The sequence below is a fragment of the Sorex araneus genome, chromosome 3 (assembly GCF_027595985.1).
Source record: "Sorex araneus isolate mSorAra2 chromosome 3, mSorAra2.pri, whole genome shotgun sequence".
NCBI lineage: Eukaryota > Metazoa > Chordata > Mammalia > Eulipotyphla > Soricidae > Sorex > Sorex araneus.
The window spans coordinates 182,747,994-182,775,507 of NC_073304.1; the positions used below are offsets into that span (position 1 = coordinate 182,747,994).

General features: G+C 56.9%; 1 protein-coding gene across 8 annotated transcripts in view; it reads right to left on the bottom strand.

The window, feature by feature from the left end:
- Window positions 1-27,514, bottom strand: part of FAT3 (FAT atypical cadherin 3) — a 267,114-nt gene that overhangs the window by 19,959 nt on the left and 219,641 nt on the right. For 5 of the 8 annotated variants that reach the window (XM_055133235.1, XM_055133233.1, XM_055133234.1 and 2 more), the window contains 12 exons: window positions 21,682-25,755; window positions 19,155-19,351; window positions 18,024-18,177; window positions 16,375-16,608; window positions 12,084-12,473; window positions 11,132-11,346; window positions 10,207-10,344; window positions 9,329-9,472; window positions 8,297-8,494; window positions 5,565-6,363; window positions 2,097-2,231; window positions 812-969 (listed from right to left, as the gene is read on the bottom strand). In XM_055133235.1, the coding sequence (XP_054989210.1) occupies window positions 812-969; window positions 2,097-2,231; window positions 5,565-6,363; window positions 8,297-8,494; window positions 9,329-9,472; window positions 10,207-10,344; window positions 11,132-11,346; window positions 12,084-12,473; window positions 16,375-16,608; window positions 18,024-18,177; window positions 19,155-19,351; window positions 21,682-25,755 (6,836 nt within the window). Of the gene's footprint in view, window positions 1-811; window positions 970-2,096; window positions 2,232-5,564; window positions 6,364-8,296; window positions 8,495-9,328; window positions 9,473-10,206; window positions 10,345-11,131; window positions 11,347-12,083; window positions 12,474-16,374; window positions 16,609-18,023; window positions 18,178-19,154; window positions 19,352-21,681; window positions 25,756-27,514 lie in introns of those variants that run through there. The other 3 variants (XM_055133237.1, XM_055133238.1, XM_055133239.1) reach the window with 3 other exon arrangements.

Sequence of the window (27,514 nt, forward strand, 5' to 3'; positions counted from 1 at the left end):
AATGCACAGGGGTTACTCCTAGATCATGCACTCAGGAATTACTCCTGGCGGTGCTCAGGGAACCATATGGGATGCTGGGAATCGAATCCGGGTCGGCCGCGTGCAAGGCAAACACCCTACCCGCTGTGCTATTGTTCCAGCCCCCAATCAATGCAATTTTTGGTTATGAATTGTAATGGCAAGTCTGGGCTGAAGAAAGCTTGGAGAAGAGCACGGAGGGGGAGCACCGAGGGGAAGAGCCTGGAGGGGGAGCACCGAGGGGCAGAGACTGGAGGGACAGAGCATAGAGAGGGAGTGTAGAGGGCCGCAGGCTCCCTGCCAGGCACAGCGGGAGAGTGTGAACTAGTTTCCGGCACTGTACAGCTCCTCTCCAGCATGGGCGGAACTGGAAACCAGGTGATGCCCAAGCTGCCAGGAGCCATTTTCCTGGGCATTAGCTGCTGAGCTGGACCCAAGGCCAGGCTTGCGCTAATGGAAACTGGGCTCCTTGGGGTCCTGAAGCTGAACCAGCATCTTCTCCAGCCCTGATAGTCACTTCTTCCCTGAGGGCAGTGGGGCAATCCTGTGGCGGGGGGCGGGCAGGTGTGCATGGAAAGGCCATCCTGTCTGAAGGGCTGAGTGCACACTGCTGCCAGGGGCACCCTCAGCTGCTCAGGGAGAGCCGGCCTGGAAGCCGGATGCCCGCTCTCCCGGACAGCACGCCTCTGCCCAGAGCTGGCTTCAGCTCCTGGCTCTGAGAGATGAGAGGTTCTCTCCTCAGAGCCACCCGAGCCCACCCTGGCCAAATGTGGCTGTGGTGAGGCGCCCTTACCTTCAGTACGAGGCAGGGGTTGGCCCGAGTGAACATCAGAACCCCATTGCTCTGCAGCGTGCGCAAACGCAGGGCCAGCCTGAAGGCGTCTTCTCTGCTGTTCGAAGAAAGGCGGTATTTGATGTAACTGTTTCCAGCAAAGCTGAGAGAAGCGTGTCCTGCAAAGGCCATTGAGGAGACATCACGTGTCCATCCCAAAAAGGGAGGGACACACGTGCCTCAGCCTCCCCCAGGCATGCTGATGAGAGAGCATGGAAGCTATTGTGGGGTGAGGAGAAACCATTTCTGATCACACGTGGTTCTGTGCGGGTCCCATTACTTTCAAAGTGGAAGCTGCCAAGACCTTTGGGCTGTCTTGAGCTAAGGACACCTTGCTAAATTCTAGAACTTGGATTTTCTAAGCAGGCTGGACCCCAGCTCTGGCACTCAGAACCCAGTACTGGTAGGAGCTGCCCCTCTGGGCTTCCCACATTGGTCCCACTAGCACTTCTGGTTCCTCAGACAAAGGCAAAACAACACAGCTGATTTGGAAGAGTAAGCAACACTCTGGACCTGGGGAGTCTGACCCCACCAGCTCAGGGCTCACTGGCTGGCTCTGAAGAGTGTGATGGGGGCAGGGCTGTCTGTCAGTCCCGCCAGCAACAGCACTGGGACTGTTGCCACCCAGCCCGGTCCCCCTCCCAGGATGGCTGCTCCCACTGAGCCACTCAGAAGTTGTGAAGAATCAGAGTCTCAGCTGAGAAGCTGTGTCACTGCTGACAGGGAATAATGTGGCACCAAAGCAGAGAAAGCAGAAGGCTTTCTACAAGGTGGAGGGCAGAGGGTGACCCGAGCTGGCACCCTGCCCACCATTGCTGTGAAGAATGCGTGCTTGGGTGGTGGCCCGACTGCCTGAGTTTTGGGGTGCTCAGGGTGGTTCTGCTCAGGCCCCAGCCCAGGAAGACCCTTGGTGCCGGTCAAAAGGTCCCGGTGCCCTCCACCACAGCCCCTGGCTCCTCAGCACATGCTCTAGGAGCTGACTAACAGCTTCACCGGCAGCAAGAACAAGGCTTTCTTGGAGGAAGATGGTGAGGAAAGTGAGGCATGGAAGCTGGGGCCAGGGTGGAGGTCAGAGCAGGCTCATCTGGCTAGACTCTCTAACCTCGCCTAAGGAGCCCCCATTTCTGGGATCCTGCTCTCTCCCGCTGTGGTGGCTCAGCAAGGCCATACCCACGTTAGGCAATGCCCCACAGAAGGACCCCAGTGAGTCCATGGGCAGCAGCTGGCCCAGCCTGTCCCACTGCACCTGAGCACTCCCCCAGCTTCCCTGGGGGGCACTGGCAGAGGAAGGGCCTCCTGCTGGCCTCGTAGCCGACACACTGCATGTCCCCCGGACACGGCTTCTCCACGCAGGGGTCACTGGAGCCCGGGCACAGTCCTCCTACAGCAAAGGAAGAGAGTGGTCAGCAGTGGGCCTAGCCCCAGCCTTCTCTCCCCATGGCACATAGCCGGTGGCAGCCCTGCATGGCCCTTCCCGCCAGGCTGTGGGGGATGGACCTGCCCCTAGGTACCAACACACTCCGGGGGGCCAGGCTGCATCCTGACAGCCCAGCCAGACCCTGGCCCGATTTCCAGATGCTGCCCCGCCTGGCCATCTTGCCCTGAGACGAAGGCTAGCCTTTGGAAGGCGCGGGCTGTGGGTCTCATGGGAAGTGACATCTCCAGGGAGGAGATGTGGTTTCCAAAGGTGAGGTGCCACACCTCTGCTTGCGACTCTCCTGTCTGCATTCCTGCCACGTGGCCTTCTGCAGTGGCTGCAAAAGAGTCGTGGACAGTCCAGGCCCTGCCCAGGACCTGCTCCAGGACCACAGCACAGTGAGATGCAGAGCAGAGCTTCAGGAAACCAGTTCTGGAAAGCAGAGCCTGGAAGTCTCCAGAAGCATGCTCCAGAGTGTGACAGGTAGGTGCCGGGGGAAAGCTCCTGGGCCTGGGTCTCTTGGGTGGCAAGGACTTGGGTGGCACAGAGACCACAGCAGTGAGCCCTCCCCAAGGCTCTGTACCCCGAGGAGGTGGGAGCACCAGCATCTGCTCCTCCCTGCAGCATCCCGGGCAAGTGGGTGCAGTCACCCCCAAGGGGAAGACAAGGGTCCCAGCAGACTCTGAATCCTTCAGTGCCCGTGTCCACTGCTCCATAGGTTGGCCCACAGACAATCACATGAAGGACTGGTCTCCACAAGCAGCACTTGAGGACAGAACCCTGTCCGTGTGCCTCCAGCCTGCCAGTGTCCACGGGGCTCAGGCTATCTCACGGGCAGGCTGTCTCTCAGTCTGTCTCCTCCAGGCGGGCGTGGGCTGGAGGACCTGGGGGGACTGTGAGAAGCTCCTCAGCGGGGCCAGTGCATGGGCATGGCAGCTGCTGGCACTGCCCGAGGCCCTGCATGGATGGGCTCTGAGGCTTCATGTGGCGCTGCAGGGCCTGCACAGTTATGGGTGCTAGACACGCCCCCTCAAGCACTGAAAGTGCTGGGAGGCCATCTGGCTTGGGCTGCCTGCTGATCCTGATGCCCAGCACTGGGCACCCTGGTCTGACCATCAAACTGTGCTGATGGATCCCATGACTTCCCCATCTCCCACCTCAGATGACCTGGGCACAATCTTTCTTTTTGGCCACACCCAGCAGTGCCCAGGGGTAAGTTCTGGCTCTGCACTCAGGAATCACTCCTGGTGGTGCTCGAGGAACCATATGGGATGCCAGGCATGGAACCTGGGTTAGCCACATGCAAGGCAAATGCCCTTCCTTCTGTCCTACCGCTTGGACCACTAGGGGCAGTTTTCCTGTACAGCTGTTTCTGAGATAAGCCAGATTAACTCGGATCTGTCTGTCTGGCTGTAAAGCAACAGTCATACTGTCAAGAAACCATCACTATCTGAATCCCGGTTTCGAAGTGCTAAATAGGACTGGGTAACTTCAGACTCACGATAGCAAAGATATTCTCTCCTGCAGGAATGATGTGTCTGTTGGGAAACACATCTAAGGAGCTGTGAGTTATAAGCCCAGCCTTCAGCCGCTCCTGCCTCGGTTGTCAGGACTCCACGGTCCTGTCCTGGCAAGTAGTTCAGCTTTTTACTTCCTCCCTAAGGCCCCTCCAGCCCACTCCATGCAGCACGAGTCACACTCAGGTCACAGCTGTGTCCTCCCTTCCTGCCCGTCCCACTGACCCCACAGGGCTAGATGCAGGTGAGTATCACTCCTCACAAAAGGCATAGCCTCGTGGTTCTGAAGTCACGGTGAAAGGTGCTGACAGATAATCATGGGCATTCCTGTTGGTTCTCTCTCATTTTTCACAGCTTGTCAGGAAGACAGTTTCTGGCAGCCACCCTCTCTGGATATTTGAAAATGGGGAGGCACCTCCAGCTGCATAGCCCGCTCTTCCTGCTCTGCTCTCCGCTGCTTCCTGTGACTCAGAAAGACCCCTGAGAACCTGCAGGCCAGTGTGGCAGTGCTGCCCCACTGGGGACAGAGGGGCATAAGCTATCCACCCAGAGGAGAACTTCCTGTCTCCAGAAACCAGGCTTTTCCTGGTGCCTTCCCTGGCCCTGAGAACGAATCCTGGCTCTTCCATGTGGGAAGTTCTGACCCTTGCCCATCACCTGCTGTCCTCTGCTTAGTCAGTCACTGCCTTCTGGGCGATATGCCTGAGCAGTGGGGGTCCAGCAGAGAGTGTCAGGGACTCCCCCTTCCCTCCCACTCAAAGCATTCCAACTGCCCTTGTACTGCTGAAGCCCAGTGCCCAGGACTGCACTTTGATCCGAGAGCCACACCTGAACTCACCATTCTACTGAGAAGCCATGGCCTGGCAAACACCGTCTAAGTCCACAAGCTTCCCTCTAAACCCAGCTACATAGAGCTCTCTGGGCCCCTCGGGGCCACCCAGAAGGCGCTAGTGATGCTCACCACATTGCTGGACATGACGGTCAGGCTCGAGAGCAGCACACTGTAGACTCGCTCTCTGGCTACTGCACATGGGCAGGAAGGCCAGAGACCCCTCACACAGAGATGCAGCTGCCATGGCCAGAACCCTTGCCCCCTGCCCTCTGCCTCCCATTGTGGGGTCCTGTGTGCTGGGGCAGGCTCCGTGGGGGTGTCTGCACAGCGAGCCAGGCTGCCTCTGATTTCTTTTGTTTTTTGCTTTCCTTTTTGGGTCCCACCTGGCGATGCACAGGGGTTACTCCTGGCTCTGCACTCAGGAATTACTCCTGGCGGTGCTTAGGGGACCATATGGAATGCTGGGAATTGAACCCAGGTCGGCTGCGTGCAAGGCAAACATCCTACCCACTGTGCTATCGCTTCAGCCCCTGATCTCTGACTTCTAAACCCTCTGACCAGCAAATCGAGACTCTGCTGAAGCAGCCAAACTCATCTCCAAGAACAGGAACTCCTTTCACTGTCCCAAGCCTTGCTCCCCGCCGTCCTCTCTCTGCTCCACTTTCAGCCGGACACTTCTGCCCTTCTCTCAGTCTGGGGAAGCCCCCCTGGGATCCTCTCTCCACGGCAGGTTCTTTCTCGAAGGGCCCCTGACCAGCTACAGCAGCTAAACTTCTACTTTTCCTTTATGGAAACAAGGCGGGAATGCCACGGGAGTCTGAGGGCAGAGCCGTGTGGGCGGAGCCACCACACACACACACACACACACACACACACACACACACACACACACACACACACACTCACAGAGGAGGCTGCAGGTGGGTTTGGACTGCGGGCAGCACTCACCGTCGCAGCTGCAGCGCACGCTGCGGTAGAAGCGTGGGCACACGAAGCTGATGCGGGCCGTGCTGTAGGTCATGAGTGCGTGGGAGTCCAGGGACAGGCCTTGCTGGCAGTGCTGCTCCTGGCAGTCCAGGCCCGAGCAGTTCTTCTCCAGGATGGCGGCCACGCGCACTGCGCTCTCCAGCTGCCTCCTGGCCCCGGACAGCTTCTGGATCAGGTAGGCCGGTTTGTAGAACTCACCACCCTGCGTCTCCACGGCGAACAGCATGTCCAGCTGGCCGCTGCCGCCCGCTGGCTGCACGCTGATAATGCGCAGGCTGTCCTGCTTCTGGGTGAGCACAGCGCCCCGCAAGACACGCCGCAGCCCGTGCAGGTGCAGCCCCACGAAGTCCTCTGCCGACACGTCCTCGAAGCGGATGGTAACGGTGTTGTGCAGCGCCTCCCGCGCCAGCTGCTCCACGTGCACCACCACGTCCACGGGCACCTGGAAGCGGCCGTCGCTGACCGACACGTTCAGCACATACTTGCCGCTGTCCAGGCCCCCCAGGGCGACAATCTTTCCATCGTGGCTGCTCACTTGGAACAGGCTTTTCTGCTCTGACTTCAGGGCGAACGTGAGCACATCGTAGGGGTCCTGGTCTGTGGCGTGGACCTTCCCGATGACGCCCCCGGGGAAGTCATCCTCCATGGTGACGATGAAGACCTCGAGCGGGAGGGCCGTGGGCTTGTGGACGCTTTCCTCGATGACCCGCACACGCACGTAGGCATGGGACATTTGCTGCGGTTGGCCTGAGTCTGCTGCCTGAGAGCACGGAGACGGGAGGGCCGGGAGGTGAGAATGGCAAAAAGGGCGAGCACTGAAGTGTGTCCCTGTGAGCCAGGGCAGCTGTGAGCGCACCCCATCTGGTTGATCTGGTTGACTCGTGGGCACTGTCCCCTACTTGTTGGAAGGGCCCCCTTGAACAGAGTAGGACCCAGACTATGAGGTGGGAGCACCATAATGCTAGCCATAAGTTCAAGGGAAGGAGCAGCAGGACAGCCCCAGGGTGGACACCACGGCCATACTGGCCACGAGCCCATGGACCCCTGCCACATGTGGCTGCAGGACTTCCTGGGGACAGTCCCCTGGGTGCACGGGCTCCATTTTACAACCAGCAGGTGCCAGTCAGTGTCAGCCCAGAGAGAGGAGGGTAAGGGAGGAGGCCGCTGGTGTCACTGATAGCTTGGCAGGTGGGAGAGAGTGGGGCAGAGTGTGGCATTAGGGATTGGTGTCCAGGCTCTGGAGGGTCATCCTGGTTTCCAGAGGGTGAGCAGGGCACAGGCTACAGACTCAGCACAGAGCCTTCTGTGGGGCGGGCACAGTGTGGAACCCTGGGTCAGGGCAGAGGACTTGGGAGGGGAAAGGCTGTCCCTAGAAAGATGGGGAAGGGGCTGGAGGCTCTAGAGTCTTTGTGAGCAGGGCCCAGATCTGGGCTGAGTGGCCTGGTGAAGGAGCCCAGTCAGTGGCTGGGGATGGGCCTGAAGGACCAAGATGTGGCCTGAAGCCTGAGGTGTGAAGTCAGGTGTGGGTGGACGCCTTACCACAGCTCAGAAGACCCTGCAAGGTCCCAGTGGTGGAATGGCTGGGCCAGGCACTGGCCTGGATGCTTCTATAAGCAGCAGAATCAACCCTAAGTTAACAGCGAGAACTAGAATGCTTACGTGCTCCATAAACGGAAGGGTCACTCCTACTACCACCGTCACTAGTGACTTTGAGTGGCTGTGGCAACAGTGTATGACAGTCTATGGCCAGATCAGTACCTGGCCTGGGGACCTGGGGGTGCTCCCTGTTCCCTGGCCACCCCTGCCACCCACATCTGTCCCATGTCAGTGAGCAGGAGGAAGCTGGCTGCTGGGAGGTGAGCGACTCCTCACTGGGAGACACACCGGGCAGAGGCTCCTTAAAGGACAGTTATGCGTGACAAGGCCCAGCACCTGGCTGGCACCTCTGGAGAGACCCACAGGACAGTACAACGAAGCATTGTCAGGTGCTCCCCTCAAGCTCCTCCGGTGCAGGAGGCTCGGTGAGTGCCTTCCTCTACAGTAGTGACCTCTGCCCCTTGCCTTGTCAGTCACCCAAAGAGATGCCCAGTATTGTGGGAGGTGCAATCTGAGATGAAGGGAGTGTGGCTGCCCAGAGGAGGTTGACTGCTCAGGAAAGACCCCGGGAGCACCGTCAGATGCAACACATACCTGCAAGAGTAGTGTGAACCCACACACACAGCACATACCTGCGCATACAGCACAGATCTCACACATACAAGTGCCTCACACATATCAAACACAACACATGCACCTCACACATGCATCTCACGTGCATACACACCTCATACACTTCTTACACAACACATACCGCACACACACACACCTCATACACAGCATACACCTCACATAAAATGCACCTCACTTCCAGCACATCCTTACACACACATGCAGCACATACCTCATATGCACACACACCTCACATGAAGCACATATCTCACATGAAGCATGCACCATATATGTAAGTGTGTACCTCACATGCAGCATATACCTCACATGCAGCACATAACTCACATGAAATAACATCTCACATGCAGCACATCCTCACACACAGCACACACCTCATATACCTCATATACAAGCATTTCACATACATGCACCTCCCATACATGCACCTCACACACATGCACATGCGCCTCAAATGTGGCACACACCTGCACACGCAGCACGCGCTCCGGGGAGCCTGTGTGCCGGAAGATCACGGCTGAGCGCAGGACCCCCTGCGGATCCAGCAGGAACTCCTGCTTCTCGTTGCCCGCCACGATGGAGAAGGAAAAGGGAGGCCCGTTGTGGAAGGAGTCTCTGTCCGTGACCGCCAGCCGCAGGATGCTGGTGCCCACCGGTGTGTTCTCCTGCAGGCAAGAGCAGGTGCAGGGAGAGGCTGTCACCTCTCACACCCCTCACCCCTCTCCTGGCAGCCAGGGCACCCTGGAGGCCTTGCATCTTCTGCCCCTGCCTGTGCCCAGGCCAGGAAGCCATAGCCCACGGGCTCTGAGAAGCTGCAGCAGTGGCTGAGAGCTGGGGCAGCGGCGTCCCCTGTCAGCTCCCGGAGTCCACCCCCTTGAGCCCGATGTAAGGGCAGCACACAGTCCTCCAGGAAGTGCCCAGGAGAGTCTGGTCCTGGGTTAAGGGAGAGGGAGGAAGGCTGAAGGCTTGGTGGGGGCTCTGGAGCAGGCCTTTCTGTGCCTTCTGCTTAGTCCTGGCTCTGTGCCAGCATCACCAAGGGTGTCAGTGCCCCCAGCCTGGCCATGGCCAGAAGGCCCCATTCCCATTCTGACACCTGGAACATCTTTCCAGAAGAGAAGAAGAGAAGCAGCTATCTGAGGGCAGGGTGTCAGAAGCAGAAGGCAGACTTGGGTGCCCTATGGGGTCATGAGGTCTCACAGGACAGGGCAGAGGCAGGCCTGGATGCCCTGTGGGGTCGTGGGCTCACATGGGGGTTCTGTCTGGTGGACTCCTCTCTGGTGCAGGCTGTCCCCCTCCCCCCACCCCCAGCTCAACAGGCTAAGGTACAGCCTGTTCAGACCCGCATCCCCTCTCATTGCAGATGAGCTCTCAGGCCCTTCTCTCCCCCTTCCCTTGTCGGGTTGAGGTGAGTGTGGCGTGTGCAGAGACTGAGGGGCATGGCAGCTCCCCAGGGCTGACAGGTCCCTCCTCAGGAAGAGGGGCAGAGGGTGCAGGTTCACCTGAATCACGGCGCTGTAGTTGGCAGGTGTGAACGTGGGACTGTTGTCGTTCACGTCGGAAATGTCGATGTTGACAGTGGCAGTGGATGACAGCGCAGGAGAGCCACTGTCGACAGCCTGGACCAGCAGGGAGTAGCCGGACACCTGCGGGACAAGGGGGAAGTGGAGATGGGCACTGAGCTGCACTGGGCCTGCCAGGACCCGGGTGATGCCTCTGTCAGCACCAAACTGGCCTGCCCAGAGGGAAAAGTCCCAGGACCAGGACCAGGACCAGATAGCTGGCCAGGAGAACTGCACTCTGGCTGTCACCATGGAGCTGCTACTACCTCGTGCACAAACCACCTTGACACCAGGGGTTGGGAGCTTTCTGCTTTCAGCATTCCAACCGTGACCTCTTTCCCCAGAATTGCTTCACTTTGAAGATAAAATTTTCAAAGAAAAAGCTGAGAAATCCAGCTTGATACAGGGGTTTTCTGGCTTTCTTCCTGACCCAGATACCTTCAGGAGATACTCTGTATTTGCTTGAGACCAGGACCCAGGATCCCAGTGCCAAAGGATTGAAAAGCGAGTCCCCACGAAGACTTTCCTTTCAAGCTCCTTCAGTAAGAAGGTGCCAGTTCCAGAGGACCTGACAATCTTCAAGACTGGCCCATATCTCTCTGAGCTCCATCTTTCGAATGCCAGGCCCCGCCCTCGCAGCTCCAGGCCCCGCCCACCCAGCATCAGGCTCTGTCCCCAGCACCAGGCCCCGCCCACCCAGCACAGACTCCACCCTTCTTCAAACACTGGGCTCTGTCCTCCCAACCCCAAGCCCCGCCCTCCCAGTGCTGCCTCCTGCTGGGGCTTGGTTCTGGGTCCAGGCAGCCTCAACAGCTTACCCGCTCCCGGTCCAGTGTCTTCTGCACCTTCACCAGCCCCAGGATGGGGTCCACAGCAAATTCACTGTCCCGGTCTCCACTCACAATGGAAAACTCGATTTGCCCGTTGGGGTGGCTGTCGGCATCTTCTGCTATCAGCTTCACAGATGCAAGCAGACAAGCAGAGCTGGGATGCAGGGTCCTCACGCCCACCCTGCTCACCACCAGCGCTTTCTCAGCCTCTTCTCCGAGAGGCCACTGGCACAGCCCATGAGCACCAGAGGGTTTGGCCTTCGTGCCAACTTTTCCTTGCTGGAAGTCTGACACTTCCTGGACTGGCTTTTGTAAGACCACTGAAGACCAGCCAAGCCTCTCCCTCGCTTCCTCCATTCCTCCCTCCCTACCCTCCATTTCCCCCCTATCTCCTTCCACCTCTTCCCCTTTCCCATTCTCTCCCCCTCTCACACCTTCTTCTCTGCACCCTCCTTTCCTTTCAGTATAACCACCCTCTCCACTCTCCTCTCTCCTTCCTACTCACCCCCCCTCACCCCTTCCCTTTCTAAGCCCTCATCTCCTTCCTCCTCTCCCCCTCCTCTCTCACCCCTCTCCTCTCATCCCTTCCCTAAGCCCTCCTTTCCTCTGTCCTCTTCCCTACTTTCTCCCCTCCTCTCATCTCACCCCTTCCCTTTCTAGCCCCTCTCTCCACTCTTTCATCCCTCACTCTCTCCTCTTGTCCTTCCTGCTCTCTTCCCATCTAACCTGTCTCCCCTCCCCTCCCCCTCCTCTGACTCAGCACCCCAGCCCCATCGCAGCCGCAGACTTGATAGGAGTTTATCAGACACTTTCATAGCACAGACTGGAGAGAGGTGGAAGCTAGATCTGGGACAGGAGACCCCAGGGCAGAGGTCTAAGCTGGCAGTTCTGCCCAGGACCTCCCACCACCTACCAAAGCCACGGAGTCTCCGATTGTCGCATCCTCGCTCACCACGGCGCTGTACACGTCCTGGCTGAACCTGGGAGGGTTGTCGTTGATGTCTGCGAGGTCGATGCTGACGGTGGCCACAGCGCTGAGAGCCGGGGTGCCCCCATCTTTGGCTTCCACCACTAGATAGAACTTCTTGCTTGCTTCATAGTCCAGGCCTTCTGAGACAGAAATCTGACCTGGAAGGGAAAGGGGGAAGGCTTGGGGTCTTGTCAGAAGAGCCAGCATCAGTCTAGCCAAGTACCTGTGGCAACACAGTTCTGTTAACCATCCTGGCCTAGCCCTATGCACCGGAGGCTCAAGAATCTGCTTCACAGCAGAGGGAGACTGGAAGGGGAGGCTCCGAGGGTCCTCTGCAGACCTGTGGGTGGGGGTGACCCTGGGTGTGTCTTGGCTGCCACATGTAGGCTCAGCCCAGCCATGTTCCCAGTTCCCACCACTGCCCTTGCAGCTGTGCAAGCTGATGGCACAACCTCTCACAGGCCCTGGCCTTGCCACCTGCAGGGCACCATGTAGACCGGGCTCTGGGATGGGCCACGTGCTCACTGTCCACAGCTGCAGTGGGGCTGTGCCCACAAGCATGCCAATGCCAATGGCAGTGGGGTAGGGGAGGCAGTCCCCCTACACCCAGGAGTGGCTGTCTACTGGGGGATACCGGTTCATCTCTGGAGGACAGCAGACCTGCCTCCTGCCTACAGTGTTGCTCCCGGGAGCTCACCCCCAGGCCCACCGCAGGGAGGATATAGAGCTGCCCCGGAGACACCACCCCCAGGCCGACCGCAGGGAGGATGTCACCTCATGACCAGAGGCAGCTCCACCGGGGTGCGGGGGACCGAGGTCCTACCTACGAGTGTACCCTCCTCACGCAGGATTCTGGGGAGGAGTAGGGGCCCTGGGCAGGCTGCTTGATGCCCACCTGTCTGTGGGTGGACCCGGAACTTCCCCTGCTCGTTCCCAGAGCGGATGAGGTAGGTGATCTCGGCGTTTGTGCCTATATCTTTGCTGGTGGCAAAAACAGTGAGGACCTGGGTGCCAGGGGAGGCATCCTCAGGCACAGTCACCAGGTAGTCCCTCCTCTCAAACACTGGGGGGTTGTCGTTGATGTCCAGGACGGTGATGGTGACGGTGGCGAGGGAGGACAGGGCCTGGCCGGGGCCCAGGTCGGAGGCCCGCACACTGAGGTTGTGGGACGCCTGCTGCTCGCGGTCGAGTGGCTGTTCCAACATGATGATGCCTGAGCTGCTGTCGATGGAGAAGAAGCCACCGGCTGGGTGCGCCAGGGAGTACACCACCCTCCGGTTGGCACCTGTGGGGAGAGGCCAGGGCAGGGCTGTAGCAGAGACTCTCCTGCAAGGTCAGAGACCTACACATCTCTTTCTGCAGACAGGCCTGGGCTGGTACGGCATGCAGCCAAGGGCAGTGGCACAGGAGAATCCCAGTGGTGAACACCACACATCGCTGGCACCTGGGACGATATCCAGGGGCCATGATGTGCTTTCCTCAGAGAAATCAAGGGGCCAGCAGGCTGGAGGAGGCCAGGGGCACCCCATCTGAGAACTAATCAGTGCATTGTTTCCTCAGAGACTGGCCCGACCTGGTCCGCACTGGCACATTTCTATGCCACCGGGGGCAGACTCTGGGTACTGAGAAGGGAGAGACAGTTGGGTCAATGCACAGATTCCAGCAAACCCTGCGCCCATTCATCTGAGGTCATTACTGCTTTATGTGGCTTTGGTTTCATTTTGTTCTCATTTTCCTTATTAAGCCCAAGGCTTTATTATTTGTCTTTCAGCACCCCACCAGTGATACCCAAACCTTCACTCTGCTTCCCTGGCCTGCTCTGGAGATGAGGCGCTGCCCAGAGGCTCTGCCACTGTCCCCCTCAGGACCTGGACAGGAGGCAGGGCTGGCCCAAGTGTTCACACCTGAGCTGCCTGCCTGGCTTCCAGAAGAAAAACAGGAGCAGAAGACAAGCTTCTAATTGCTCTAATGTCCCTTCATGTCAGGATGTGTTTGGCTAAGATGGAACATTAATCCATCATTTTGCATCTCTTTTGTTTTTATTTTTTATTTTTTTATTTTTTCCTTTTTGGGTCACACCTGGCGATGCACAGGGGTTACTCCTGGCTCTGCACTCAGGAATTACCTCTGGTGGTGCTCAGGGGACCATATGGGATGCTGGGAATCGAACTCGGGTTGGCTGCGTGCAAGGCAAACGCCCTACCCGCTGTGCTATTGCTCCAGCCCCCTCTCTTTTGTTTTTAAATATAATTCTCTAATTTGTGCCAGGCCGAACGAAGACTAGTCCACGGATCTTCTTAAAATGCTGCAATGCCAGACTATCAGGAAAAAGAAGAGCAGCTCTGGCTGCGTGTGGCAAAGGGAGAGGCAGGGCTGCAGATGGACGAGGAGAATGAGCCAGACTGTGCAGAATCAAGGGAGAACTGAACAGGAAGTGGGCTATATCTGGGCGCTCAGCTTCTCGCAAACCATTCCTGCTGGTTACCAAGGGATGTCACCGAGAAGTGAGGATTCACTCCCATCGAGCAACTCCTCGAAACAGCGACTGCTGAGGGGAAACTGGAAAACACTCAGGGGAGAGAGCGGCTAACTCCAGCAGCATCTGTTCTCGGAAGAAGGTGGGAGTGTTTGCCCTGTTGCGGATGCCCCTGTAGCCCCCACCTGCCCGCATGCCCATGGGGGAACGCTCCTGGGCTCGCCCCACTGCTCAGCTGCTTTCCTGCCCGTGAAGCAGTGAGAGATGGGAGGCAGCAAGGGACGCAGAAGAGGCTGAAAGTGCAGGGGTGGGGCAGGGAGGGTGGGAGAGTGGGTGGGCACATGGGCCAGTACATTGGGATTCAGTATTTCTTCTTCAGCAGTCCAGGCCTGGAGTGTCTGGTGGCACCTTAGCAATCATCACCTGGTGCTGCCCCGGTGAGGGAGTGGTTGTATCTTTCCTTCCCAAAGCCCTAGTACTCTCTGAGGCACTGTGTCTCTGCAGGGGCTGAGAGACTGTTCAAAGGCCCCAACAGCGCACTGAGCCCAGAGGCTAAAGCTGTGCCTGTGGGCTGGGATGTGCTGAGCACAGGGGGCTCATGGTCTGCGGCCCGGGCCCTTCCGAGGAGAGCACCACACTCCACCCGGGGTCACTCTGAACAGGCTTGAGAGTCCGGGGGCCCCACACCCACTCACATGACAGGCACAGCCAGGACTCTGACCGTCATTCACCCCTCGGTTGGATGGAGGACTGCTTCTTTCGCTTCTATTTTTCTTTCTCTTTTTGGCTACCACTGGTGGTTTACTCCTGGCTCTTGCGTGTTTTTTCTTCGAGCTCATCAAATGGGCACTTCAAAGGCTGCTGCTCTGACTCGTTTCCTGACCCAGGCACTTTCTCCTACAGCACCGTCATAGGTTGGCTCCTAACGAAACTACACATTCAGCAGGACAAGGGGCTGCTGGCTATTGAAGCTGGGAAGTCAGGATGCCCACAAGCTCAGGAGCCACTGCAGAAACCAGAGTCCAATTCTAGATGAGTCAGGATGCATCTGCTCTCTGCAGCCCCCTGCCCAGGGGAAAGCGCCAAGAACCCAGTGCCCTGCCATCCGCAGGGGGCCAACGCTGGAGGACGGGCACTGACTCCTTAGCTCCCAAGGCTCTTGGGACGCCCGTCTCCAAGCCAGCTGAGTGCCACAGGAGGAGAAGCCATAGAGAGGGCTCCACAGGGCCAGGTGGGCTGTGGGTTCCCCTGTCTCCTTCACAGCTCCACCGCTCACACCCCACACTCCTTTGCTGCAGCCGAATGAGTCCGAGGGAGACTGAGAAGCAAACCCTGCAGGGCCACGCTGGGGTCTCCTCAGTTGGTCCCAGACAGGTGGCCCTGGGCAGTGTGAGCAGGGCTCCTGGCCTCTGTCCCCAGACCTCACTCAGGCCTGCTGGCACAGCCCCCCGATTCTTCTATAAAGGGGTGACAAAAAATGCCAGTTTCCTAAAACTAGAATTTCAATCTAAAACTTAAGCACTTCATTCATTTATTTGGCTTGTGGGTCACAGCCGGTGGCGCTCAGGGGTCACTCCTGGTTCTGAGCGCAAAGATCACGTCCTTCTGGCAGTGCTGGAAACCCTACGGGTGCTGGGGATCTCCCTACCCACTGTACTGTCTTCCTGGGCCCCAAACTTTAAATCTTAAAATTCCACCTTGGGCCCAATGTCACATCCTGAGAGTCAGCCATGAATGACAGACATTAGGACCCCTTTCCTACAGTGTCGCAGGAGTCCAGAACCCGCTCTGTGACACTCTGCAGTCCCCTGACTGAGGTGTGTGGGCACCGCAGCCTGTGTGCCGATGGCTCACTCCCCATTCTGTCCCAAGCTCTAGAGATGCAGCTTCTGGGGACTGGCAAGGGAAGAGCGGGGACTCAAGTGCAGCCACTGATTTCTCTACGGGGAAATACGCAGAGACCTTGGGCTCTGCACTGTTTTCTACTAATTATCATGGATTTACTTTTTCTTCAGGCCAATCATTTTTCCTTCAGCCTAGAGTTAGGCTGTAAGACACTCAGCATTCAGAACCCCCATGCCCACCCCTCGAGTCCTTTGACCCTAGAGAGCCAAGGCCAGGGTTCCTTGTAAGCCCTTTACTACTTATACTCCAACCAGCATCCTCCCACAGCCAAGCAATTAATTCCAGTCTTCTCTAACTCACCATCTCATTATGTGAAGTGAACCTGAGCACAGACTTTATCAGCACCTTTCAATCCTTATTCCTTCTTCCCTCTCCTACCAGCTCTGCCACTTTACATGTGACCCGAGTAGCCTGGAACACAGCAGTCTGGCCCTCCCCAGGCAGACTGTAGCCCATCCGGCCACTGGTCTGAGCACTCAGCCACTGGGATCAGATGAAGGGGCCATACTTAGCCAAATCTGGTTTCTTTCCAGAAATGGAAATGAATTCTCCCTGTGACACCTTGTAACACTTCAACTGTTTCAGGAGGAACAGGCAAGCAAGAAATGGGCTCTTCCTCTTCTAAAGATTAAAAAAACACCCCAAGTCTGGGATAAGCAGTAAGGGAGCCCCAAGCGTGGCTCTGCCAGACCTCGCCAAGGTGGGGGACACCCAAGGGCCGGGAAGGGCCTCCTCGGTCTGCTCCTGGTGGTGGGACTGAAGGTGGGGCTAGTTGATAGGGTGACGCCATGAGGGGCCCACTTACCCAGGTCGGGGTCCAGGGCCTGTACCCTGGTCAGCAGTGCCTTGGTGGCCGTGTTCTCGTAGACACAGGCATGGTAGTGGTCAGAAGAGAACATGGGGGGGTTGTCGTTCACGTCCTCCAGGGTCAAGTGGATATGGGCCTGGCAGTATCGGCCACCCCCGTCCGTGGCCCTGGCCGTCAGGCTGTACGCAGGCACCTGCTCCCGGTCCAGAGGGGCCAGGGTTCTTAGCTCGCCTGGGGAAATGAATATGCACAGTTGGCCTGGCTTTCCAGAAACTCTCTGAAGAGCAGAAGACGTATGAAAGAATCCAACACTTGGCTAAGGCTCGTGTATTCAAAAAATGGAGAATCTGAGAGAACAGGTGGCTCTGGCTGCAGGAAGAAGCCATCAGCAGGGCCAGAGCAATAGTACAGTGGGGAGAGAGGTTGCCTCACATGCAGACAGGGGTTTGATTCCCCTGGCATCCATATGGTCCCCCAAGCACTGCCAGGAGTGATTTCTGAGTGCAGAGTCAGGAGTAAGCCCTGAGCATCACCAGGTGTGACCCCCAAACAAAAACAAACAAAAAATCCATCAGCCTGAGCTCCGGAGCTTCTCTCCCCGGGGACCCAGGCTCTGGACCTCTGCCAGGTCTCCAGAGAAGGGACCAGACCTGCACTGGCCGAGGCCCCTGGGGGGTGGCTGCAGAGAGTGTCTGCTTCAGAGCCTCCTTAAGAGGCAGTGACCTGTGCTGGCCACTGGCTGAATGCTTACAGCAGGGTCTGATTCTGTGCCGAGTGGAACTCTTGGGCTTGGTCACCAGGAGGGGGCCGCCTTCTTCATTGGACTGCCCCCCATGGCTCCCCAGTCCCTGGGCACAGGCTGGGTCACATTCTTGTCCTACTCCAAAGCCCTTCCCACTAGACACGCACGGACCCTGGCTCTGTGGAAACTTTTCATTCTGACCTCAAGTTATACTCCTGTGCTCTTCTCTCCAGCTCTTCTCTCCACAGCCTCTGGGCTGACCGCCCCTGGGTGCCTGCTCCCTGCCCATGATGGAGGGAAGCTGAGCCTGTCCAGTACCAGTTCTTGTCTCCAACAGGCTGGATCAGGAGCCATAGCTGCACCCCCAGATCTCCCAGGCATTTCACAGACCTGCCTCCTCTACTGGCGGCTGGGCAGTGGCGGCTCCCCGCATCGCCCCTAAGTGTGAGCTGATGATGAGTTAATAGGTCTACACAGCCGATCGAGCCTTTCCTCTGCTATGGCTCCGGGTCACAGGAGGTCAGCCCAAGGCAGCACCTGCCCTTCCCTCATAGGAGCTTGTGGGCCAGCAGTTGGGCAATGATGCGGGAGGTATGGCTGGGACAGGTGTGGAGGCGGGTCCCACAGGAAGCTAGGGCCACTGTGGCGATAGTCTGTGCAGGCCAGAGGCTCACACGCAGGACACCAGAGCCACAGGACAGATGCTCTGCTGGCCACAACTAAGGATGAGGTTAACCCTGACAAAGTCTGGGGCTCTGAGCACCCATTCCCAGAGCCGCCGGGGTCCAGCGTTGCCTGGGCCTCAGGCTCCTGGACACTGACTGCCCATCAATGAGGATACAGGACAGTTAACCTCTCTCATGGGCTGACAAGGGCGTTGACCCCAGAATAAATGTCACCTTACCACTTTCTGGATCTAAAAAAAAGTCATTGTTCCCAGATCCATAGAGTGAGTATCGGACATCTCCATTGGGTCCAATATCGGCGTCCCTGGCACTGACCTTCAGGAGGAGCTTATCTGATGCAATGTCTTCGGGAAATGATGCCGTATATGCAACCTAGGCAGAGGCAGAGGGAGGGACGGGGTTACAGGCACTCTGGGGCACTTGGACACAGATACCGAGAGGGGTCAGTGCACTCAGAGCCACCTGTGGACACTGAGTGGGCCAGAGAGCAGCTTTCCTGCCCCAAAGCCACCTGACGGTGGACAAGGAGACTGGCACATCTGTCCCCCACCCCTCGTGCCTGTCCATCCAACAAGTGCTGATGAGCACTGCACTTTGTGCCAGGCACTGTGTGGGTGCTGGGGGTCTGACCCCCTCACCCCGCCATGGGACCAGACACCTGTCACCCTGGTTGGGCAGGCTTCTGGAGCCCCAGCACAAGGCGGCTGCTAGAAGAGCTGCCCGTCGCCTTCAGTGATGTAGGTCGCATCAGGGAGAGTGCACGAATGTGCTGTGATGCTTTCAGATGCCACACACCACGTAGCCTTGGGTGAGGAGCAGGAAGTGGTCAAACTGCAGCAAGCAAGCAAAGTCAGTTGGGCTGACTCTGGGGCTGGTGCCAAGGCTCGTCCTGCAGCATAGGAGAAGCCTGGAGACCTGAGTTCTGCTTTCTCACCACCACTCCCACCAACCGGCCATGACACTCAGCAAACTAAGCAACACAGGCTCTAACTGTCACTGCTCCCTCTGAAATCAGGGACATAGACTAGCTAAAATTCACTGAGGATCCTGAGAAATGTACACTGGTGGAGGGATGGGTGCTGGAACATGGTATGACTGAAACCTAATCATGAACAGCTCTGTAAGGGTCTATCTCACAGTGATTCAATTAATAAAATTTTAAAAAACAACAACAACAAAAATGTAACAGGAAGACAGCTGGTTGTCTCTGTGCCTGTGCTCTGTGTGTGTGCACGCATGTATGTGTGCATGTGTGTGCATGTGTATGTGTGTGTGCACGTGCATATGCGTGTGTGTTTGTGTGTTGGAAGTGGCAGGTGCTGCTGCTGATGTGTGAGGGGACATCTCACCTGGTCGCACACGGGACTGTTGTCATTCACGTCACTGACACGCACGTCCACCACAGCCTGGGTGACAAAAAGCCCATCGGTGGCAGTGATGCTGAGCGAGTAGTGATCCTGCTCCTCTCGGTCCAGGGGTCTCTTCACGTAGACTTTCCACTCATTCTGCACCAGCCCCAGGGCAAACCTTCCTCGGGGGTTCCCTCCTGCGGAAGCAAAAGGAGTGTCTGGAGTGTGACAGGCAGCGCCTGGATCTGTGGGGCCTCCCCTTCCTCAACCCCTACACACGGCGTCTGACATGGGCCTGTGGGCTGGTCTGGGAGGTAGAACAGCAACTCGCTGAGATGAGGACAGCTCTGGAGAAGCTGGAGACATGTCTTGTTTAGCTCCCCGCGAGGACAATCAGACTCACGCTGCGAACAATCAGGCCTCCACTCTGACCACACGTGTCTCCCACTCAGAGGAAGAGACACACCATGGCTCTGGGTACCCAGACACTCGTTAGCTGTTGATTATGTAATCAGGGAAGCTTCCAAGGAAGTCTCCTCACAAGCATGGGCTGGGGCAAGTTTGGCAGACATGCACCCTGCAGGGAGCACTGAGATCAGCGGTGAGGCCCCATGGGCCAGTGTCTGTGAGGCCGGGGCTGACATGAAGGCAGACAAGGGAGGAAGAAGGAAATGATCTTGACCTCTGAACCCATGAGGTGGATACGTCCAATGTGGAGGAAGACTAGCTGAGACATGGTACCAAGCCTAGCGCACTCAGGCCTCCACACAAACGCATTCCTCACCTGAGTGGTCACCACTCCAGGCTGATGGGATAGTCTGTGAACAAAGGGAATAGCCCCCAGACTACATTTCAGGGAACCGTGAGCAGAAGGGTGGCACGGGCACTGCATGCTCCTCGGTCTCGCTTGAAGTGCCACCTGGGACAGGGGGTGAGGTTTCTGTGTGGAGGCCAGGGTGCTGCTGCTCAGCACCCAAAATCCCGACTCGGCCCTAGCATCAGTGCTGCTGAGAAAGAGTGCTCTGGGCGGGGGTCTCCCCAATGGCGAGGACCCCATTAGGCTTCCAGCAGTAGGCATGAGACCTGCCAAAGGCTCAGGTACAGACCCTTGCCTTTCTCCACGAAATGAAACGTCGGATGGTTCTTTATTCATCTGTGGCAGCACACAGCCACATTATGTTACATCAAGAGCAAAAGTTAAATCTAATTAAAACCAGTTGGTGGTTGGCACCAGCCACTAATGGGAACAGTAGCTCTAAGCTACTCTGTTCTCATTATTGGGTAAAGTCGATGGGATGGCCCCTTTAAATCATCCACTGAGAATTCTATGTATAAATAATTAAAGCTGAGTACTTAACCGCTATGCTAAATAGAGAAGTATCCCAGAATGCTTAAGAAGCCTTTTGTCTGAAACAGAACCCAAAGACATCCAGGAGGAGCGGCGCTTACCTTTCCTTCTCATCATCTACTGCCACAGACTTACATTTTAGTGAAACTAAGCCAGGGGGCTTCTGCGCACAGAGCACTCAGCAGAAAGCACGGGCAGGAGGGGCAAAGTGCAAGGAAGAGCAGAGACTTGCAGGGGGGTTGGGGGGCGCCCTCCCCCGATCCCCATCTGCAGTGATTAATTAACTTGCCCACCAGTACACTTAAGCACAATCTGTGTCCTGAGGGCATTCTAATTAATTCATTTTTCACTTTGAATAATGTGGTTTTTCTAAAGGGAAGCAACCTGACTGCAAGTATTGATGGGTTCCTGAAACTCTTTTGGCACTTCGCTTCTCCTCTTCGTTAGAATGTCACAAGCATCACAACATTCGCTTTGAAACCCCTGGTGTTAAGGCGCTGCCACAACACCACTTGGGCGTCTGCGGGGTTTGAGGCCAGGCGCCCCGATCAGCGAGGAGACTCACCTCCACTCCAGCCAAAGAGCGTCTGAGTGGCAGCCCTTTGCGCACTGGCATCCCAGTGGCCTGTGAATCCTTCTCTGGAAGGACAGCAAAGCCCGAGAATGGCCTTCTCAGGACAAAGAGCCTGGACGGAGCTCAGCCATGCCACTGTGTTGCCGAGCACTAAGCTAAGAGGTGAGACTCTGCATGGGACTCCCTGGGCCCAGCCACCTGCTTCTCTCCCACTCCCAAGGCATTAAAAAGGAAACATCGTTTAAAATCCATCTTTCCACACGGGGAACTGTAATTTCACTGTCTTCCTGGGCCGGTTCGACTGGACGATGTTCACATGCAGATAGCAGCACAAACCACTGGCGGCTTGTGCTTGGCTGTGGCTCAGTGGACACAGACTGCCCAGCACAAACATGGCACAATGGTCAAGGGTGAGTCAAGGGCTGTGTGCCAACATGCCACCTGTGCTACACAGTCCAAGGGTACCGAGTGGGGTGAGAAAGACACTAGCCCCTCTTGTGTTCACCTGTCTACCAGCCCTGTCCCTTCCCAGGCTTTGTTTCCGCCGAGGCCCTGCCACCTCGGTGTGGACTTAGGAAGCAGAGCCAGATGGGCAGCTGACCTACCTGTGATGTGGTAGCTCACTTGGCGGTTGATGTCAGAAGTGTCTTTGTCCCAGGTGCTGAGGACGGCCACCACCTCACCTGGCGGGTCGCTCTCTTTCACACTCCCTCGGTACACCTCATGGGCAAAGACAGGGGCGTTGTCATTTATGTCTGTCACCCGGAGGGACACCAGCGCCGTGGAGGAGAGTGAGAAGGCCTCTCCCAGGTCGGCGGCCACCACGGAGAAGGTGAATGCAGGGTCCGTCTCGTGGTCCAGGTCCTTCAAGGTGCTGATCCAGCCCGTGTTGCTGTCAATAGTGAACGCTTCCATTACCTTTTCGGTCTGGGAATCTGAGTGCAGGGAGTAGGTGACCTGCCCGTTGGCCCCCCAATCCAGGTCGACGGCTCTCACCTGCGTGAGTTTGGTGCCCACAGGCATCCCTTCCATTATGATCGTCTCGTAGTTGGGGGTTTCAAAGATGGGCTTGTTGTCATTCAGATCCAACACCTTGACATCCACGTCTGCGGTGAACACGACGTCCACCTTCTCCCAGGGGATGGTGGCGGCCACTTTGAAGTGGTAAGCTGGGTTTGCCTCACGGTCCAGGCGCTTGTCAAGCTTGATGGCGCCTGTGTCCTGGTCCACGACAAAGACGTCCCCTTTGTTATTCTCCGGCCGCTCTCCATTAACTGCGCTGAACCGGGCACTCTGACTGGGCAGGATTCTAAGTGTGTCCACCGTGCTCCCAATGGCAGCGTCTTCCGAGATTGCAAACGAGTATTGGGACTGGGCGAAGGCGGGCAGGGCGGTGTCCGGGGGCAGAACATGCACATAGACGGGAATGAGGGCGTGTCTGACGGGCACGCCCCCGTCGACAGCTCTGACAAAGAATGACAGCACCGTGTTCCTCAGCGGGCTCAGCGTTCCCTTTGTGACCATCCAGCCATTGTCGGGGTCAATTTCCAGGAGGTCAGCCACGGAAACGGAGGCCTCGCTATAGAGGGAGTAAGTGATCCTGGAATTGGCGCCGTCATCAGGGTCTGAGGCTTGCACCTGCGTGACCAGGTGGCCCCTGCCCACATCCGCGAGCACACTGGCCCTGTACTCCACAGCCATGAACTGGGGGGCATTGTCATTTTCGTCTACGACTATTACCCGCACGGTACAGAAGGCCGCCCTCCCACCACCGTCCAGGGCCCTCACGAAGATGCTGATATCCCCTTCCAGAGGGTTCTCCCGGTCGAGCCGCTCGGCTGTGGTGAGCTGGCCATTACCGTCTATGAGGAAGCGATCCTTGGCAAAGTCGTTGATGATGGTGTAGCTCACCTGCCCATAGGCACCGGGATCCCCATCCGTGGCCCGGACGTGGGTGACCTTTGTCCCAGCAGCGGCGTTCTCTCGCACCTCAGCCACATAGATGCTTTGGGAGAAGGCAGGGCTGTACAGGTTGGCCCCGAGAACCCGGACGTGCACCTGGGCGGTGCTGGTGAATAGCCCATCAGACACAGACACGTTGAGGCTGTAGAGAGGCTCCATCCGCTGCTTGCGGTGGTTGGACAGCGTGATGATGCCGCTCCTGCTGTCCATCAGGAAACTGGCGTGGTCATTCCCGGATAAGATGCTATATTCCAGCTGCTCCGCGTCAGAGCTGTCCGCATCAGAAGCCTGTACACAGGTGACGAAGTGGCCCCGGGGGGCCAGCTCACTCACGTAGGACTCGTAGATGAGCTGGTGGAAGACAGGGGGGTTGTCATTGACGTCGGAGAGGTAGACATGGACCAGGACCTCGCTGCTCAGGGCTGGGAAGCCACTGTCTGTCGCTCTCACCTTCAAGGTGCAGAGCTGCACGAGCTCATGGTCCAGCATCCTCGCTGTCAGGATCAGGCCACTGGCACTATCTATGTGGAAGTAGTCGGTGCTGTTGTGAGTGTCGGGGACGATCTGGTAATGCACCATCTGGTTGTTTTCGGAGTCCGCGTCTGTAGAGATGACTTGCAAAACAGGGGTCCCGATGAGAGATGCTTCCGACAGGGAGGTGTTGTACATGGGCTGGTCAAAGACAGGGGCATTGTCATTCACGTCCTTCACCAGCAGGTCCACTGTGACCTCAGCCCTGGCACCTGTGATCGCATCACTGGCCCTCACGGTCAGCTTGTAGACGGATGTGAGCTCATAATCCAAAGGGCTGACGACTTTCAGGACCCCAGTGTCAAAATCGACGTTGAACTGTCTGAGCGGATCTCCGTCGACGATGATGTAGATGATGCCCTGGCCTTCGGGGCTGGTGGCATTGATGCTCAGGATGGGTGTGTCCACGCCAACATCCTCACTGACAGATGCCATGTAGAAAGGCTTGTCAAACACGGGCATTGCCTTGTTGACGATGGTGATGGGGAGCTCCACAGAGGAGGACAGAGAGGGCTGGCCCCCGTCCTTGGCTAAGACGGTCACACCATACTCAATATTGGACAAATCCGAGTTGAAGGCTTCCTTTAAAATCACATCACCTGAATGAGGGCTGATTTCGAAATGGCCATAGTTGTCCTGGAGGACATAGGTCACTTCTCCGTTTGCCCCTTGGTCTCTGTCGACAGCCGACACCCGGTGGATCAGAGTCCCAGGCTCAGCGTCCACTTGCACAGCAGCATAGTAAGGGAGGCCCACAAAGACAGGAGCATTGTCATTGATGTCCTCCACAGTCACCCTGACCAGCACCCGGGCCACACGCAGGTGGGCCAGCTCACGGCTGGCCTCTACCACAAGCTCATACAGCTCCTGTTCCTCACGATCAAAGGGGACTCCGGTGGTCTGAATGACCCCTGAGGTAGATTTTATCTGGAACTTATTTCCTGGGTTTAAGATGCTGTATTTCAGAGGCTCATTAAGGCGATTTCCGACAGCGCTGACAATGGCCACTTTGGTTATGTTCGTGCTGTTCTCTAAGATGGTGGCAAAGTAGAGGTCCTGTGTGAAGCGGAGACCGCTGTCAATGGCCCCTTTCACCAAGACGGTGACCATGGACGTGCTGTAGAACTTGCCGTCGGATACTCTCACGATCAACGTGTACTGCTCTTTGGAGAAATGCTGGCTTCTCACACTGAGCACTCCACTCTGGGGATCCAGCAGGAAATGATCCAAACTGCCTTCTGTGAGGCTGTAGGTCAGATCGGAGGGCACCTGTGAGTCAGGGTCAGTGGCACTGACTTTCAAAACCTCCACTCCAACATAGGTGGGCAGAAGAAGGACCGCCTCAAACACAGCCTGGGTGAAAGCTGGCGGGTTGTCATTCACATCCGTCACCTCGATGCTGACTTCCACTGGGTTCTCTGCAGTCAGCTGGGGGCTCCCGCTGTCCCTCACGTGGACGTGGAAGTGGAAATGGGCGATGGCTTCGTGGTCCAGGGCCGCGATCGTTCGGATTGCCCCTGTGCTGGAGTCCACCGTGAAGAACTTTTTCGCCGTGGACTCCACTATCTGGTAGACCAGCAGAGCATTCCGGCTGCTGTCTGCATCTGTGGCTCGAATGACCAGTGGGCCACTGTCCGTACTCCTGACAATGCTGTTAACCGGGGCTGCCTCACTGAGGCTGCCTGAGTACTGGGAAAAGAGGAAGACCGGGGCGTTATCATTCTCATCCACCACCTGGATGCTGACGGTGGCGTTGGCAGCCATGCCCGCCATGTTGGTGGCCTGGACGATGAGCTGGTAGGAGGGAGTGTGCTCGTAATCCAGTGCTCTCCTTGTGGTGATGGCCCCTGAGTAGGGATTGATGGCAAATGCACCATCTGTGTTCCCGTCTTTGACCTCATAGATGAGGGTAGATTGGCTGATGGCCGAGATCAGGATGACCGATGTCCCGAAATGCACATTTTCACTCACTTCTGCTTGGTAGTCCTTCTGGGAGAACTTGGGGTGCGCGTTATCCGCCATGGTGACTGAAATGCGCACGATGGCCGTGGCAGACATCGGTGGGGAGCCCTGATCTGTGACCTTGACGGACAGGACAAACTGGCCCAGGGCCATCATGTCAGGCTCTTTGGCAATGGAGATGATGCCCAGCACCGGCTCCATCTTAAACGTGTTCCCAGTGTTGCCTGCAAGAGAAGAGAAAGTGAGTGGCCACCAGCCCCGGCTCTGAGCAGGAGTCTGCCTTCCGGTCCCTCCCTCCCTCCTTCCTCCCCTATGGGCTTACTCCCAGAGGTCCTCAGGCATCACTCCTGCTGGCAGCCTTGGGGCTGATGCTTCTGGGCTGCACTTGGTGCTTGGGCCAACCCTGTGTGTGTCCAGTATGCCCTCCCTCCTCTGGAGCCCAGCACAGTGCCCGCAGGAAGAAGGGCCCCGGAACCTGCTGCCTGACCATGATGGAGGAGAGGGAGATCTGGAGGCTGGAGTTTCAGCAGAGTCCCGTGCCCCCAATGGGAGCCCTGGATTAAATGGAAGCTCAGGCCTTCTCCTGGAGCCTCTGGGCTGCGAGAGGGGCTTTAGCAGTTCTTGCCACAGAGGCGGGAGGGGCTCTGGGCCAGGCACAGTGTGAAGCTGATGCAGGGTGCCCGGGTGAAGGGAAATGATGCCCTGCTGACCCTCATTGTTCTCCCTGAGGCTGGAGCTGCTGCACAGAGCTGGGGCTTGTGGCCACCTGCAGCTTCCGGGCTGGGGCCTGTGACCTCCTGCACTTCTAGGCTGTCTACACAGATGGCCAAAGGCCATTTCTGCGATGCCTTTGCTCAGGTCCTGCTCCTGGGTCAAACACTGGGAGGAAACAGGTTTCTCCCTGGTCTGGCCAACTGCCCAGGAAATGGCCAGCCTCCTTCCTCCAAGGAATTAGGTGCTGAGCACAGGGAGCTACCCGCACCCTGGGGCGGTACCTCCACAAGAGCTATGGGAAGAGAAAGCTTCAGAGTAGTCTCTGTGAGAAACGAGAAAAGTACAGCTTAGAAAGTCAGGGTGTGTGTGCGGGGAGAGTATAGCTAAGACCCTGAACCTCAACTGTCACTGTGCCATGGAATGTGTATGTCTGGATGGAGAAAGGCCCCACAGCAGAGGAAGAAGTGTTGGTTTGGTGGCCTCTTCTGTCACTTCATTTAAAAAAAGATTTTTTTTAAAAAAAGAAGCTTCCCTATAATATTTGCTGAACCAGAAGAACAAGGATCACATAACTTAAAATTAAAATGTTCTGTGAAGAGATGAAAGGAATGTTTCACACTCCCGTGTTCACTGCAGCACAATTCCCAATAGCCCAAATCTGGAAACACCAGAGTGTCCAAGCGCAGAAAACTGCATAAAAAAACCATGGTACACAGATATAGTGGAATACTACTTGGCCATAAGGAAAAGACAAAACCATGCCATTTGCTGCTATGTGGATGGATCTGGAGAGTCACATGCTGAGTGAAGGAGAGGGTCAGACACAGGATTACCTGTCTTATCAGCGGTGTCTAAGATACAAAGCTGATGCCCCAGATGGTCCCTTAGCACCACTAGGAATTACCCCTGAGCACAGAGCACAGAGTTAAGACTGAACATCGCTAGGTGTTACCCAGAAACCAAAAAGAAAAAGAAACTAGGTAGGAAAGAACAAATGCCCCAAATGCAGCAGGAATTGAGAGCTGGTCTTACTCAGGGGGCTTCCTTTCCTTTCACATGGGGTGTGAGGGAATAGGATGGGGGCCGTAGGGGGCCGTAGGGGGAGGCACTGGGAAGCAGACAGTCTGCTGGAGAGTGAGGTGCTGGAGTGTTTTATGCACGAAACCCTACCATGAATGGGATTGTAAGTCACGGGGCATAGAATAAAATTAATTTAAAAAATTTAAATAATATATTGGTTATATTGAAAGGGAATTCCAGAGATCTTTA